The sequence below is a fragment of the Schistocerca piceifrons genome, chromosome X (genome assembly GCF_021461385.2).
Source record: "Schistocerca piceifrons isolate TAMUIC-IGC-003096 chromosome X, iqSchPice1.1, whole genome shotgun sequence".
NCBI classification, from domain to species: Eukaryota; Metazoa; Arthropoda; class Insecta; order Orthoptera; family Acrididae; genus Schistocerca; species Schistocerca piceifrons.
In genome coordinates, this window is record NC_060149.1 from 317845444 (window position 1) to 317859729 (window position 14286).

Here is a 14286-nt window from a genome sequence, read left to right on the forward strand (position 1 = left end):
AAGGAGATGCAAGGACAGTGCTATATTTACCTGCCGGAGGCACAGTGGGCTTCCAACTGGCGAATAACTTACGAGCAGCAAATGTAGACACCTTTTCCTTCACTCTGATTTTTCTGAATAAGCCGTTCATCTTTGAAAATGGGGCAGTCTCTAGAGGAAGCAGTGTGGTCACCCTTACAGTTGATGCAAAGAGGGGATGGAGGTGGACAAGCACCCTCATGGGCATCCTTGCCACACGTAACGCAATTGGCCAGATTGGAACATGACTGCCTGGAATGATTGAACCGCTGACACCGATAGCAACGCGTAGGGTTGGGGATGTAAGGGCAAACTGAAATTATCTCATAGCCCGCTTTAATGTTCGATGGAAGTTGAACTCTGTCAAATGTCAAGAAGATAGTACGGGTTGGAACCAAGTTCTTGTCAACCCTTTTCGTGACTATCAGCCGTTATGCCCTGGTCAGACAGGTAGTTTTGAATTTCCTCATCGGGCAATCCGTCGAGGGAGCATGTGTAAACCATCCCGTGTGATGAATTTAAAGTGTGGTGCACTTCCACCGGGACAGGGAAGGTGTGTAGCAGTGAAGTTCGCAGCAATTGTTGTGCCTGGATGGCACTGACTGTTTCTAACAACAAGGTGCCATTTCGTAATCGGGAACAAGACTTTACAGGACCTGCAACTGCATCGACACCCTTCTGAATAATGAAAGGGTTGACTGTGGGGAAGTCTTGACCTTTGTCTGACCGAGAAACAAGGAACTGTGGCACTGATGGAAGAATTGTCCATGGCTGAGACTCATTTAACTTTCACTTGTGATCAGACATTGTAGATGTAGAGGAAAACATTGCGAAAGTATCCCCCATGATTACTGGCATCTCCGATGGCGCGCCCCTTGCTTGTGGGGGACCTCTCTGAGGGCACTCCTGCCTTAGATGATTGTTCACACCTCAGGTCACACCACCTGAGAAACGGACGGAGGGACCAATTGGCACGTTTGGAAGGTACCAGCTTGGGTAATCACCCCTCCCTGGGCCTGGCCGTTACCAGTGGGTACGTACGTGTCCTACCTGTCTACCCGGGGCAAGGAATTACGCGTTACCCCGTCACCGGCTACGTGTGGGAATGCATAGGTTGGCCTTCAGACATGCACAGGGAGGGGAAAAAAAAAAAAAAAAAAAAAAAAAAAAAAAAAAAAAAAAAAAAAAAAGGAGAAAGGGAGGAACAAAGATAAGGAAAGGAAAGAAGAGAGGTCTCAAACATCGCAGCGGAGAAGAGGGTAAAGAGAAGAGGCAAGGAAAAGAGAAGGATAAAGGAAGGACAGAGACTTTCCAGCACAGAAAGCGAAGAAGAGAGACTGTCTTACAGTTACAAGTGTCCATCTCCAGATGTAGGCACGAAACATACTCCCAGAGGGGGAGTAGGGGAAGGGAAGAGGCAGAGGTGGGTGGGGGGGATAGGGGATAGGGAAGGATGTGGAAAAGGAAGGTATGCAGCCAGGAAAGGAAAGGGAGTGGCATTAGCTCAGGGTCCCGTGCTCGCCACGCACGTATCCACAAAAGAGTTGTGAACCCCTGTGGGGGGAGTCGAGGCATGGTTGAACTACAGACAACATGAGCCGTGTATCTCCTTCCTGGTGGAATGACTGGAACTGATAGGCTGTTGGACCCCCTCCGTCTTATAGGCGCTGCTCATGCATGGTTGTTTACATCTCTGGACTGGTTTAGTGACGTCTCTGAACAGTCAAAGGGACTTTGTCCGTGATATATTTTTCCACAGTCAACATCCATCTTCAGAAGTTCTGAGAACTGGGATAAGGCAAAACTGTTTTTCATATGTGTATGATTGTCAAGTAAATGCAATGTACATGGACTGGTCATTTAGCTAGATGAATTGACAGTACTACTTGTCTAACTTTTCCTGATCCCAATTTATGAATCAGCAGAACTTTGAAGACTTCCAGGTGCTAGAGTTTTATGTGAAGTACCTGCCAACATTACAGACCTAACAATAAGAATACTGTCTATCACAGCACACACAATGCTACTTGGCTTATTTGTTTCACAATATGTGCTCAGTTAACTAAACAGGCCTCTGTCTCAACTGCAGACAACTGCTCAAAGAAAGTTTGTTAGACTATGGAATGATGTGAGGAATATAACTAACTATGTCATCAAAAGCTGTTTCGCAGAACTGATATGAAGTTGTAGCAATGTACAGCATTACTGGAAATTAAAATGTCGCTTTGGTACTTTAGCAAAATGTATCACACAGGTAGAACTCTACAATATAGGCACAGTTTTTCTACTACACTGCTACATTCTCTATTGAGAGTCTGCTTCTTCCTGCCCCCCCCCCCCTCATCCCCATCTCCTCCTCCCCCCTCCTCCCCACCCCCACATCAGATGAATTTGGCAAATACTAGGAGGACTAAGAAAGTTTTTTTTTTCTGGATCCCAAAAGATACAAAGACCAAGAAGATGACCTAAGGGAATGTGGGTAGGACTATAATCAAGAATGAGGTCTTGAGGTAGTTTTATCCAGCAGTGTATGTAGAATGACAATACTGTTCTCAAGGTATACTTTGTTTCTCCTCGACATTTTATATTTGTGTGTGAAAGTGCTAACATTTCTTTGTTAATGATTACTTTTGCAGTTTATTGTAACACCTCTCTCTCTCTCTCTCTCTCTCTCTCTCTCTCTCTCTCTCTCTCTCTCTCTCTCTCTCTCTCTCTCTCCCCCCCCCCCCCCCAAAAACACACACACACACACACACACACACACACACACACACACACACACACACACACATTTTAAAAAAGGACCAATCCTCAACTAGTTTTGCTGGAAACAACAATTTTCACTGCATATAAAATTAAGAGTTGATGGGGAAGAGAGGGTTAGGTGGCTGTCATTTCAGCAACTCTAAACATTGAGTCTATTCATTTAATTTTCAAACTGGGACATACAATACAGTGACTGTAAGTGAAATTGTGCTTAAATTAATTAACCTAACTACTACTTCAAGAACAACTATACCTTGATCATTTCAAGATGGGTGCAGCGGAATTCATATTCTGGATACAAAAATGTAGCCATCACAGCAGCTTTTGAATGAGTATGTATGACTGCCCCAGCATTACGAGCTGTAATATGCAAAAACTTGTAAGATGATGCATTTAACATTTATTGCCACAGCACATTAACAGCAGCTGTACCTGTATATGCACACATGAAGAGAGGTGTGCACTGGCTTCTTTTCAGTTTCTTTTCAGGACGAGGCAGCTCAAGATCTTGGCCCTCCATATCAATAACAAAAAGATCATCTGGCTGAATGAGTTCCTTCTGAACACCAGAGGGTGCAATGTAAATCTTGCCGCTGTGGAATGACTAAACACATGTATAACAATGGAAATTCCTGAATTGAATAATACATAAAATAAAGGAAAAGCAATGACTTACCTATAGCTGACCATTGTGTGGCACATTTAACACTCTATGGAATGCAGTGATTACACTAGCTTTCAAACTATGTTCTTTCTCTCGCAAAAGTGCAAACGTCTCCATTCATACACACAACTGTACAGTTGTGTGTATAAATGGGAATGTGTGCACATTTGCTAGAGAAAGTGCAGGAGCTCAAAAGCTAGTATAAATACTGTATTCTGTTGAGTGTTTCTACGTGCTGCGCATCAGTCCGCTATAGATGAGTGGTTGCCTTTCAAAGGTATAAGAATCTGTACATACTACTAAATGAAACCATTTGTAGATACACACACACACACACACACACACACACACACACACACACACACACACACACACACGCGCGAGGACAGAATTTAGGCTGGGATGGTGGAACTATCATAGCTTTAACACATTCATTTTTTAGAAGTAGGCATGCAAAACTATTCACCACTTTACACATAAACTTCAGAACTAACTAAGGCAGAGACTGCATTGGCATTTTTAATAAAAACATACAAGCTATTAACATTTTACTACGTTTGAACTGATATCTTTTCTTTCTCAATTACTGTATTTTACACTGAATGTCATATTTTTGCCAAAAGTAGCTCACTCTATGGTGTGAAAGTTCTAGCTATGTCTTACTCTTAAACTATAATTTTCTTTGGTATCTGTAATATCATCATATCACACTTAAGAACACAAATAAAATCTGTGGGTGCGTTCAGATCCTTCCTGAAATCAAACCACTGAATATAAAACTTTGGATGGCTAGACAATTTTTAAAATGGGTGAACTGGAAGAAAATAGTTCCCTCGCAACAGCTAATCTTACAACAATGTATGATGTCAAAATGGCAGGTGCCTCTAAATGACAACATTGCACTGTAAGACATTTCTATCAGAAATTAGCAGCAACATAACACTTAGTGTTTTAAACCATTTTAGCTAATTGCATATCAAACCAAATTTGTGACTGGATTGAGGATTTCTGGGAAGAAAGGATGTAAAGTGTTATCCTGGATAGAGTGCCATGGCAACTGCATCAGTAACTTTAGGCATGTTTCAGGGATGCACGATGGGATCCTTATGGATCACGGTGTTGTTAATGGCCTGCAGGACAATATTAATAGTAACATCAGACTTTTTGCAGCTGACGCAGTATAACCTTGATTTTACGTTCCCGGAATTCACATTTTCCTGCAGTTTACAATATTTTTTATTGTTCCCATCAAATTTCCCATGTTCACAATGTTAATTTGCACCCAATTTTGTGTCAACATATTCATTATGAAAAACGTTCGTGGAGAAAAAATGATGCTGGCATGATGATGGCCATCCAGTAGTGTTTATAAATAGTGCGTGGTTAAGTTTCTTTACATCAGAGCACTATAGTCAGCGGATTTGAACCAGTGAACATGTGACAGTTGCAACAATTTGTGTCGTATCTCCAGCTGCTGCCAAACTCTACTTGGCATCATGGCTGAGGGAAGTAACTAGGTTCGTTCAAATAAATATATTATGACAAATCACAACAACTGCTTTGAAACTGTCTGCTGTGCAAACACATTTTTGTGATTTTTGTGATTATCGTGTCAGCTTTGTCAAGCTGCAGGCTTTCAAAAACATTGATTATGACATACGAAATTGAGTCAAACATTACTATTTCCCAGTCAGTTATCAGTTACAGTTACATATGCTATTTTTACTGGATAAAAAACCTTTATCACATAATAAACAAGTGCCTGACAAATCTTTTGATGCCTGTTATGTACATATATCACAAGAAGTGCGAAAACGCAAAGGGGTATCCTATACATAGCTTTTACAGCTTAAAACGTTATTTCCATTTTACATTTTCCCGTATTTAACACCATTTTTTTAAGTCCCTTGAAAAGTGTAAAAGCTGGGTTTCACTGTATAATGAAGTAGTAAGTACTATATGAAAAAGGTGCCCAAATATCTGATCACACCGTGATAAGATTTCAAAGAGGTGTAAAGATTGTCAGCTTGCTCTAAATGTTTAGAAATGTAAATTTTTTTTTTTTTTTTGGTCATCAGTCTACTGACTGGTTTGATGCGGCCCGCTACGAATTCCTTTCCTATGCCATCCTCTTCATCTCATAGTAGTACTCTCAACCTACGTCCTCAATTATTTGCTTGACGTATTCCAATCTCTGTCTTCCTCTACAGTTTTTGCCCTCTACAGCTCCCTCTAGTACCATGGAAGTCATTCCCTTATGTCTTAGCAGATGTCCTATCATCCTGTCCCTTCTTATCAGTGTTTTCCACATATTCCTTTTGTGGTGTCACCACCAGACACCACACTTGCTAGGTGGTAGCCTTTAAATTGGCCGCGGTCCGTTAGTATATGTCGGACCCGCGTGTCGCCACTATCAGTGATTGCAGACCGAGTGCCACCACACGGCAGGTCTAGAGAGACTTCCTAGCACTCGCCCCAGTTGTACAGCCGACTTTGCTAGCGATGGTTCATTGACAAAATACGCTCTCATTTGCCAAGACGATAGTTAGCATAGCCTTCAGCTACGTCATTTGCTACAACCTAGCAAGGCGCCATTACCAGTTACTATTGATGATGTAAAACATGTACCGTCAAGAGCGATGTTCACCATTTATGGTTTAAAGTTAAGTATTCCACAGCTACGTCCTTTTTTGCTAGTCTCATTTCCTTGACCTGTTCCAGACCTCACGCCAGCCTGCGTGAGCTAAAACGCGTGCCTTTTGGCTTCCTCTCATAGTGGGTTGGCTCTCTTGCCAATCCACAACACTTTCCTCTCCGATTCTGCGTAGAACTTCCTCATTCCTTACCTTATCAGTCCACCTAATTTTCAACATTCGTCTATAGCACCACATCTCAAATGCTTCGATTCTCTTCTGTTCCGGTTTTCCCACAGTCCATGTTACCCTAATATGTGGTTCAATTGAAAGTATCCTCTGCCATTCACTTTACAGGGGTTTGCAGAGTATGAATGTAAAATAGTACATTACAAATAAATAAATAATAGTCACAATTGAAATGAGTCACCTCATACAAACAAATTGGTATAACAACATGAACAGATTTAAATGGAATGCTCACATACAATCAACCACAGGAAAAAGCTGGTGGCTGACTTTCTTTCACTGGTAGAACACTGGGAAAATGTAGGCTGTCTAGAAAGTAGAATGCTTTCCGAACACTTACTGCTCACATGGGACGCTGCATCAAATAGGACTAATTGGGGATTTTTATTATATACAAATGAAAGCAGCACACATAGCTACAGTTTTTTTTTTTTTTGACACATGGGAGTGTGTATGTGTGTGTGTGTGTGTGTGTGTGTGTGTGTGTGTGAGTGAGTGAGTGAAACGCTGAGAAACCTCACCTGATAGAAACTTCATGTCAGATATTAATAATCCCGTGAAAGCCTACTTATGAAGGTTCAAGAACCAGTATTAAGTCGTGTACTTCAGTCCAGTATGTATTGCTCCCAGTGGGATCAGGAGAAAAGATCAGACTAGTTACAGCGCGCGCATGCCCACACACACACACACACACACACACACACACACACACACACACACACACACACAGGTATTTAAGCACCTCATATGAGAATGGAATGAGAAGACACCCTAATATGTAGTTCTATTGAAAGTATCCTCTGCCATGCACTTTACAGGGGTTTGCGGAGTATGAATGTAGATGTAGATCATAAAAATAAACTCTGTAGCACTGTTTTTTCCGTTGGCACTGGCCAGTTGACTGTATTGTGAAACTATAACTTAAGACTTCTCCACACTTCTTCATTAATTGTCTATTATAGAGTATGTAGTTTTAACAATTCAAGTTGTATTTTTAGCTTTTCCCTGGTGACTTCCCTGTACCAGTGTATGCATGGCGTATGTATTGCTGCCTTACAACAAAATAGCCACACCATGCATTTTACAATCCACAAACAACGATTTTTATCAACTAAGCAGTAAACATTTTAGATCAACAGAGACTGCTTATAATAAAATTAAAATTCTTCAATACTTTTTAACTTGTTTCAGTTTATTTACACTACCTTCAGCTTGTAAAAACACAATTTGGCCATATGAGCTAGAGCAGCAACTTTAAAGTAAATATTGAACTACCATTTTATAAAGCAGTATTTTATTAGAGGGAAAATCCCCCCCCCCCTCTCTCTCTCTCTCTCACACACACACACACACACACACACACACACACACACACACACACACACACACACACACACACACACAAAGAGAGAGAGAGAGAGAGAGAGAGAGAGAGAACTTTTCTATAAAGAATGAAATAATGAAGAAGGGGATTATCTAGAAGCTCAGCTCAGTATAGTCTTTTTGTACATCCTTGTACATTCTTCAATATCTTTTTCAGTAAAAAATGGGCTAGCTGCATGAAGACATTTATATTCTTACATTCTTTTATTAAGAGCTTCATTATCCCAGTCAGGGGACAGTCATATGGAATCAGATCATCTGGTGTGAGTCTTGGTGCCGAGTAGCATGAAAAGCTATCATGGACAGCACACGTTTATCATCATACAGGCAGAACTGCTGGCCCAGGTGTTTACTTACTGGCAGCAATAGGCCAAACCCGTCAGCTCTTATGCTGATACTGCCTAAAACTGCTCTTGGTTCCATGAGCTAGCCCAGTTGTTACGGTCATTCAAGCTGGTCACATTTTGTGCTTTTGTCTGTGCCAGTCTCTGTACATTGTTTGGACTTCCTGCTCCCCAGTCGACTGACTCACACAGAATAAAACACTTCTGTCAGAGTCATTAGGAAGTATTAAATAGCTGGAAGTGCTTGAGCTCAATGAAGTTCTTGATGCAGAAACTTCTATTTGTTGGATGAAGTTGTCCTAGATGCTAAGTACAGGAAAAATAAAGGTGTGATGCAGGCTTTGTATTGTATACACCCATAGTTAGGTCATGAAGCTCTTTTCTGAGAAACCTCTTTTTTTCTTGTTACAATAGAGAAGAAGACAGTATGCAAACAAAATTTTGGCTGATGCTGAGACACTGATTTCCTCTGTTGATATGGGGTTAAACCAGTGACCATGGTCAGTAAGCATTGGAAAAGAAATCAAAAATAGCACACCAAACATTCTCAGTCATAAAGGTGATGGTTATGTTTCTTGGGATGCTAAAGGAACTATTTTTATTGATTTTATGGAATATGCAATGACACATTCTGAAGCCTCGAGTGAGATGTTAAGAAAACAGATGACCTCTCCAGCCAGTCTCTTGACCAACACTGATATGTTTTTGCACAACACTGTTGTGCTAAGCTGCCCAAAAAACACAAGAATCATAACATCAGTCCAAATAGAACATTTTTGAACATCCACACCACAGCCCAGTCTTCACTTCAAGTCATTTCCACCTCATTATGAACATGAAAAACTGGCTTGTCTCCAAATGCTTTGGCTCCATTTGACTCCAACTAAAAACTTCAACATACTGCCATAGGCAGGATGGAATCTACAGTGCAGAAGGAATTTACCATTTACTCAAGAGATGATAAAATGCTTAAGTATGAATACTGATCATGTAGAAAAGTAAAGCAAATATGTAGGTCTGTATTGACTCCATGATTATTTTTTATAGCAAAATATAGGTTTTTTTCTGGACAGTCCTCATAGACACACATCGATTTTGCATCATCTTGGTTCCCAAAACTCCTAAAGATACACGTTGACTAGAGGTACACGGCTCGTGTTGTCTGTAGTTCAACCATGCCTAGACGGTTAATACCGTGGTTGGAGTGTTACTTAGTGCCAGAAGGGCTCTCAGCAAGGGAAGTGTCCAGGAATCTCTGAGTGAACCAAAGTAATGTTGTTCGGACATGGAGGAGATACAGAGAAACAGGAACTGTCGATGAAATGCCTCGCTCAGGCTGCCCAAGGGTTAACTACTGCAGTGGATGCCCACTACCTACGGATTACGGCTCTGAGGAACCCTGACAGAGATGCCACCATGCTGAATAATGCTTTTCGTGCAGCCACAGGACGTCATGTTACGGCTCAAACTGTGTGCTGCAAGATGTGCAACCTCACTTCCAACATCCATGGTGAGGTCCATCTTTGCAACCATAACACCATGCAGCGTGGTACAGATGAACCCACCAACATGCTGAATGGACTGCTCAGGATTGGCATCACGTTCTCTTCACTGATGAGTGGCACAAATGCCTTCAACCAGACAATTGTTTGAGACGTGTTTGGAGGCAACCCAGTCAGGCTGAATGTATTAGACACATTGTTGACGTATGCCGCTGGTGGCCGTGGAAGGTGCCATAACGGCTGTATGATATGTGAATGCCACCCTCTGACTGATAGAGCAACCATATTGGCAAGGCATTTGTCTTCATGGTCGACAGTTCATGCCCCCATCGTGCACATCTTGTGAATGACTTCCTTCAGGATAACGACATCACTCGACTAGAGTCACCAGCATGTTCTCCAGACATGAACCCTATCGAACATGCCTGGGATAGATTGAAAAGGGCCGTTTATGGACGAAGTGACCGACCAACCACTCTGAGGGATCTACACAGGATGTCAGTTGTGGTTTGTCATTTATACTGAACTTTAGGTTCCTGTGAACTCTGGACTTACGATTGAGAAAGTCTGTGCAATTCTGAATCTTACTCTTGTATGACATGCATGTACAAATGCACGCATTTGATTGGTTGATTATTTCCTTTTAGATACAAACATCCAGTGTGGTTCAGTCTGTATCTGCACAGGTACGACAAAGCCACGGAGCTGTCCCATCAGTACAAAAGTCATTATTCTACAGAACAGTGGATGCTTGACTACGGGGCTGAGGCACTGGACCCCAGAAGAGGAATAATTCTGTGTGAGTCAGTTGACTGGGGAGCAGGAAGTCCAAACATTGTACAGAGACTGGCACAGAGAAAAGCACAAAATGTGACCAGCTTGAATGACCATAACAACTAGGCTAGCTCGTGGAACCAAGAGCAGTTTTAAGCAGTATCAGCATAAGAGCTGACGGGTCTGGCCTATTGCTGCCAGTAAATAAACATCTGGGCCAGCAGTTCTGCCTGTACGAAGCTAAACATGTGCTGTCCATGATAGCTTTTCACACTACTCAGCACCAAGACTCACACCAGCTCATCTGATTCCATATATTTGTCTCCTGACAGGGATAATGAAGCTCTTAATAAAAGAATGTAGGAATATAAATGTCTTCATGTGGATAGAACAACTTTCACAGAAAAAAAGATATTGAACAGTGGGACAATCTGGACCAACAGTGCCTTGATGAACTTGTGTACAATGTGCCACAATGAATACCGGCATGGATCAATGGAAGAGGCCGTGCTACTGGGTATTAGAGGTTACTGTATACATCAATCTGGACCACCAGCTCTGAAGGTCTCGCTGTGTGGTGGTACAACATGCAATGTGAGGTTTTCATGAGCAGTAAGAAGGGCTGAAATGATGTTTATGTTGGTCTCTATTCCAATTTTCTGTACAGGGTCCGTAAATCTCGGAACCGAGGTGACACAAAACTTTTTTTGATGTGTGTAATATAATTACTGCATTATTATATTCTACATCATCCACATTAGATAATAATATATAAGAAGAATAATTCATTACTTACCAAATAGAAGAGGCAGTAAGCAGTGGACTGCCATGTGCCCCCCTCCATTTGGTGGTAGTAATCTGTATTCTTACATCTATTATTTCAGTATTGTGCATGACACATAGATAAGATATCATCTACATAAGAGCTTGCCTTGAGTACACGGTGTAGTACAGAACAAACAGAATCTGTTTCCCACACGGATTATTAAATAACAATGGCTAATAACAAACTTTAGCAACAAAATCAAGCAGCACAAGGGGAAAAACTGAGTAACTATATTCATACCCGTATTTGATGCTCATTCCTCCTCCAGTTCCGGAAACCCAACCCATATTGTAGAACTGGCGACACAGTGCTGGGATCAGTTTTCTTGGATGTTCCTGGAAAGGTTTGAAAAAAAAAGTGATTATGATGCAGTGTACAATGAATGAGTAAACATATAATAATTCAAATGGACTAGCAAGACCTTATAAATAGTGTTCCAATTCATGCCTGTCCCTTAGATTAGGTTACATCTGTTAAAATATTCCAGTCACATTTTATAGGGTTTTTTTTTTTTTTTTAAGTTCATATGGAACCATGTGCTATGATGGTTAGAAATATGAGATAAGTCACGGTGGCACAGGTAGTGCAGGGGACTAAGGAGCACCCCACTCCCCAAAGGTCTTTGAGTGCTTCCAATATTGATGGCTCACAAGGACACCACAGAACACTGCAAGACACCTACTTATATTCTTTATGCCACGACAGTTCACTTCCTGGGAGACTGCACCATCATGCCGAACACAGAACAAGAGGAGACTCATGTGGTCATGCCCCAGGATCTATGTGCTAAAATTTAGGGCTGCCTTTACTGCAGCCATTCCAGGATTATCTGCATGAAGAATCTGGTCAGGCTACATTTGTATTGGCCACAAACAGGGAGATTGAACACATTGTCAGTGGTTGGAGACGTGCAGAGTCTCCCCCCCCCCCCCCCCCTCTTTATGGTGTAAGATTAGCAGATTCTTTCTATAGTCCATGACTACAGTGCAGAAGGATTTGTTGTCCTGGCAAAATACTCCTGACCTGATGGTACTCCAAAACTGTTGGAGATTATCTCATTTCTGAAGGTGCACCTTCCATAGCAGCAATATGTATCTTAAGTGATGAGGAAACTGTCTGGCCGACGTTTGTACACTCTGGTTCTGCGACTTTCCTGTCTACCTCTAAGCCATTCTCATCTCCACTTGAATCAAATGCTACTAGCATGTTACTCACCTAGAGTTCACAATTAACTTTTCTTAGTGCATTCTTAAGAAAGATGAGGATATGCCAGTTCATGGTTACAATGCTACTTACTGTTTAATAGGTTAGTGCAATGAAGTATTGGCAATAGAGCCATCAAAATAAGATCAGGGAAAAAAACATTGTCATTAAACTTCTCACCTCTCTTCTTTCTTTCCACATGACTTCTCTTTGCATTAAATAACTGAAGAACTAGGATAAAATTGATATGAAAAACTGATACTTTAGTTATAGTACAAATGAGTAGAAGTTTCCAGGGACCGAATTGCAAACTTTATGTATCCATTGTGCCCATCACAAAACCACATGCTTCAAGGTCGCACGTGTCAGCCCTTTATGTCTCATCTTGCTTCCCCCCTGGTATCGAATTCCCCTTCACCCCCCCCCCCCCCCCCACCACCACCACCACCACCACCACCACCACCACCACCACCACCACCAATTTCATTCCCAATATTCGCCACCTAGGTGTTCAATTTTGCATGAGTAATAATCCTAGTTTAACACTGTTTAATAGCAGTAATTTAAAACCTGAAAACTAGTTACAATCTGGACTAACAGATTTGTATGGGAAACTGCATTGTTACTGGGCCACTGAAGATGCATTAATTTAAGCAAAATATGTATGGTCTAAAAGACTTTTCTTACAGCCACAAAAGACGGTATATAACCTGTACTACTTAATGTAACTGCAACTCCAGAAAAATGATGCCTACAAATAAAACAGACAACAAATAAAAAAGACAACAAGTAATGGACCTGAACACCAGAATGGGATTATGAGTGGGAACTCTGAACATCATAACACTACCTGGAAAGGATGAAGAGATAGTCAATATGATGGAGAAAGGAAATAGTGGCCTGACAGAACCCACAGAGAGAGCAGGTCAGCTCCTTGGGGTTCATGCTGGCTCTGCAAATACTGAATTTATATCAGGAGAAAAACTTGTATTTTATGGCTGTGAGAGTACTGTTGAACATGATTACCATTCAGAAATGGTGCAGTTTTCAAAAATTAGTTCATTAATCAGTTGAACTTGTTGGAAGAAGGCTGCATTATTTTAATCATAATGCAAGCTATCATTCCATACAAACCGAAAAAGCACCATCTTCACACTGGAACAAAGACATCATGGATTGGCTTCAGAAGAAGGATGTTCAGTTTTCCCTGCTTTTATCCACACAAGATACAAGATGTGCGAAGAAGATCTATGAATTGGATCACATTGCAAAGAGAATGGGGCATGAAGTTGTTAACTTCAGTCCTACCACAGCCACAATTATCCTACATGGGTTCAACCTAAACAGGATACATCAAAAAGGAATCTGAATTTTTGGGTTCCTGGTGTTGAATGCGATATACATGACACTCTGGATCATGTTACAAAAGAAGATTGGGCTACATGTGGTAAAGTACGGAGAAGAGGTGTGTGAGAAAGAGTATTAATGCAGTTTGTTAAGGATGCTGGAACTCCAGAATTCAACAGTATTTTTGATTATTAAGCGTAAGTCTATGGCACAAGCCCATGACAGGCTACTGGCCTGACAGCAAGGCAGTGCAGACTTTGCCACAACACTAGGGTGGGGAGAGTGGCGAGCCCATTGCGCCGGCCACATTTTAACCCTGGTAGAGAAACCCAACACTCATTTGGTAGCAGGCTGAGTAGTCCTGGGGCTGTCCTGGAAGGACTGCAATGAGTAAAATTCTTGCCCCTACCCGCAACTGAACCCAGAACCTGAGTCTAGTGCTCTACCCACTAGACCACTATCGATATATTTATGAGAAATAGTCACTGAATTGTTTTTTAAAGTCTTACTTCATACACCACTTGTGGAATTGCATTTGGTCTTCATGCTTATCCTTCTCTGCTTCTACAATACTGCA

General features: G+C 41.4%; 1 protein-coding gene across 1 annotated transcript in view; it reads right to left on the reverse strand.

Moving 5' to 3' along the window:
- LOC124721731 (probable methylthioribulose-1-phosphate dehydratase) overlaps positions 1-14286 on the reverse strand; it is a 103471-nt gene that overhangs the window by 38795 nt on the left and 50390 nt on the right. Inside the window, exons 3-5 of the mRNA XM_047246830.1 lie at positions 11400-11494; positions 3217-3377; positions 3038-3144 (exon numbers count right to left, since the gene is read on the reverse strand). Coding sequence (XP_047102786.1) covers positions 3038-3144; positions 3217-3377; positions 11400-11494 — 363 coding nt within the window. The remainder of the gene's footprint in view (positions 1-3037; positions 3145-3216; positions 3378-11399; positions 11495-14286) is intronic.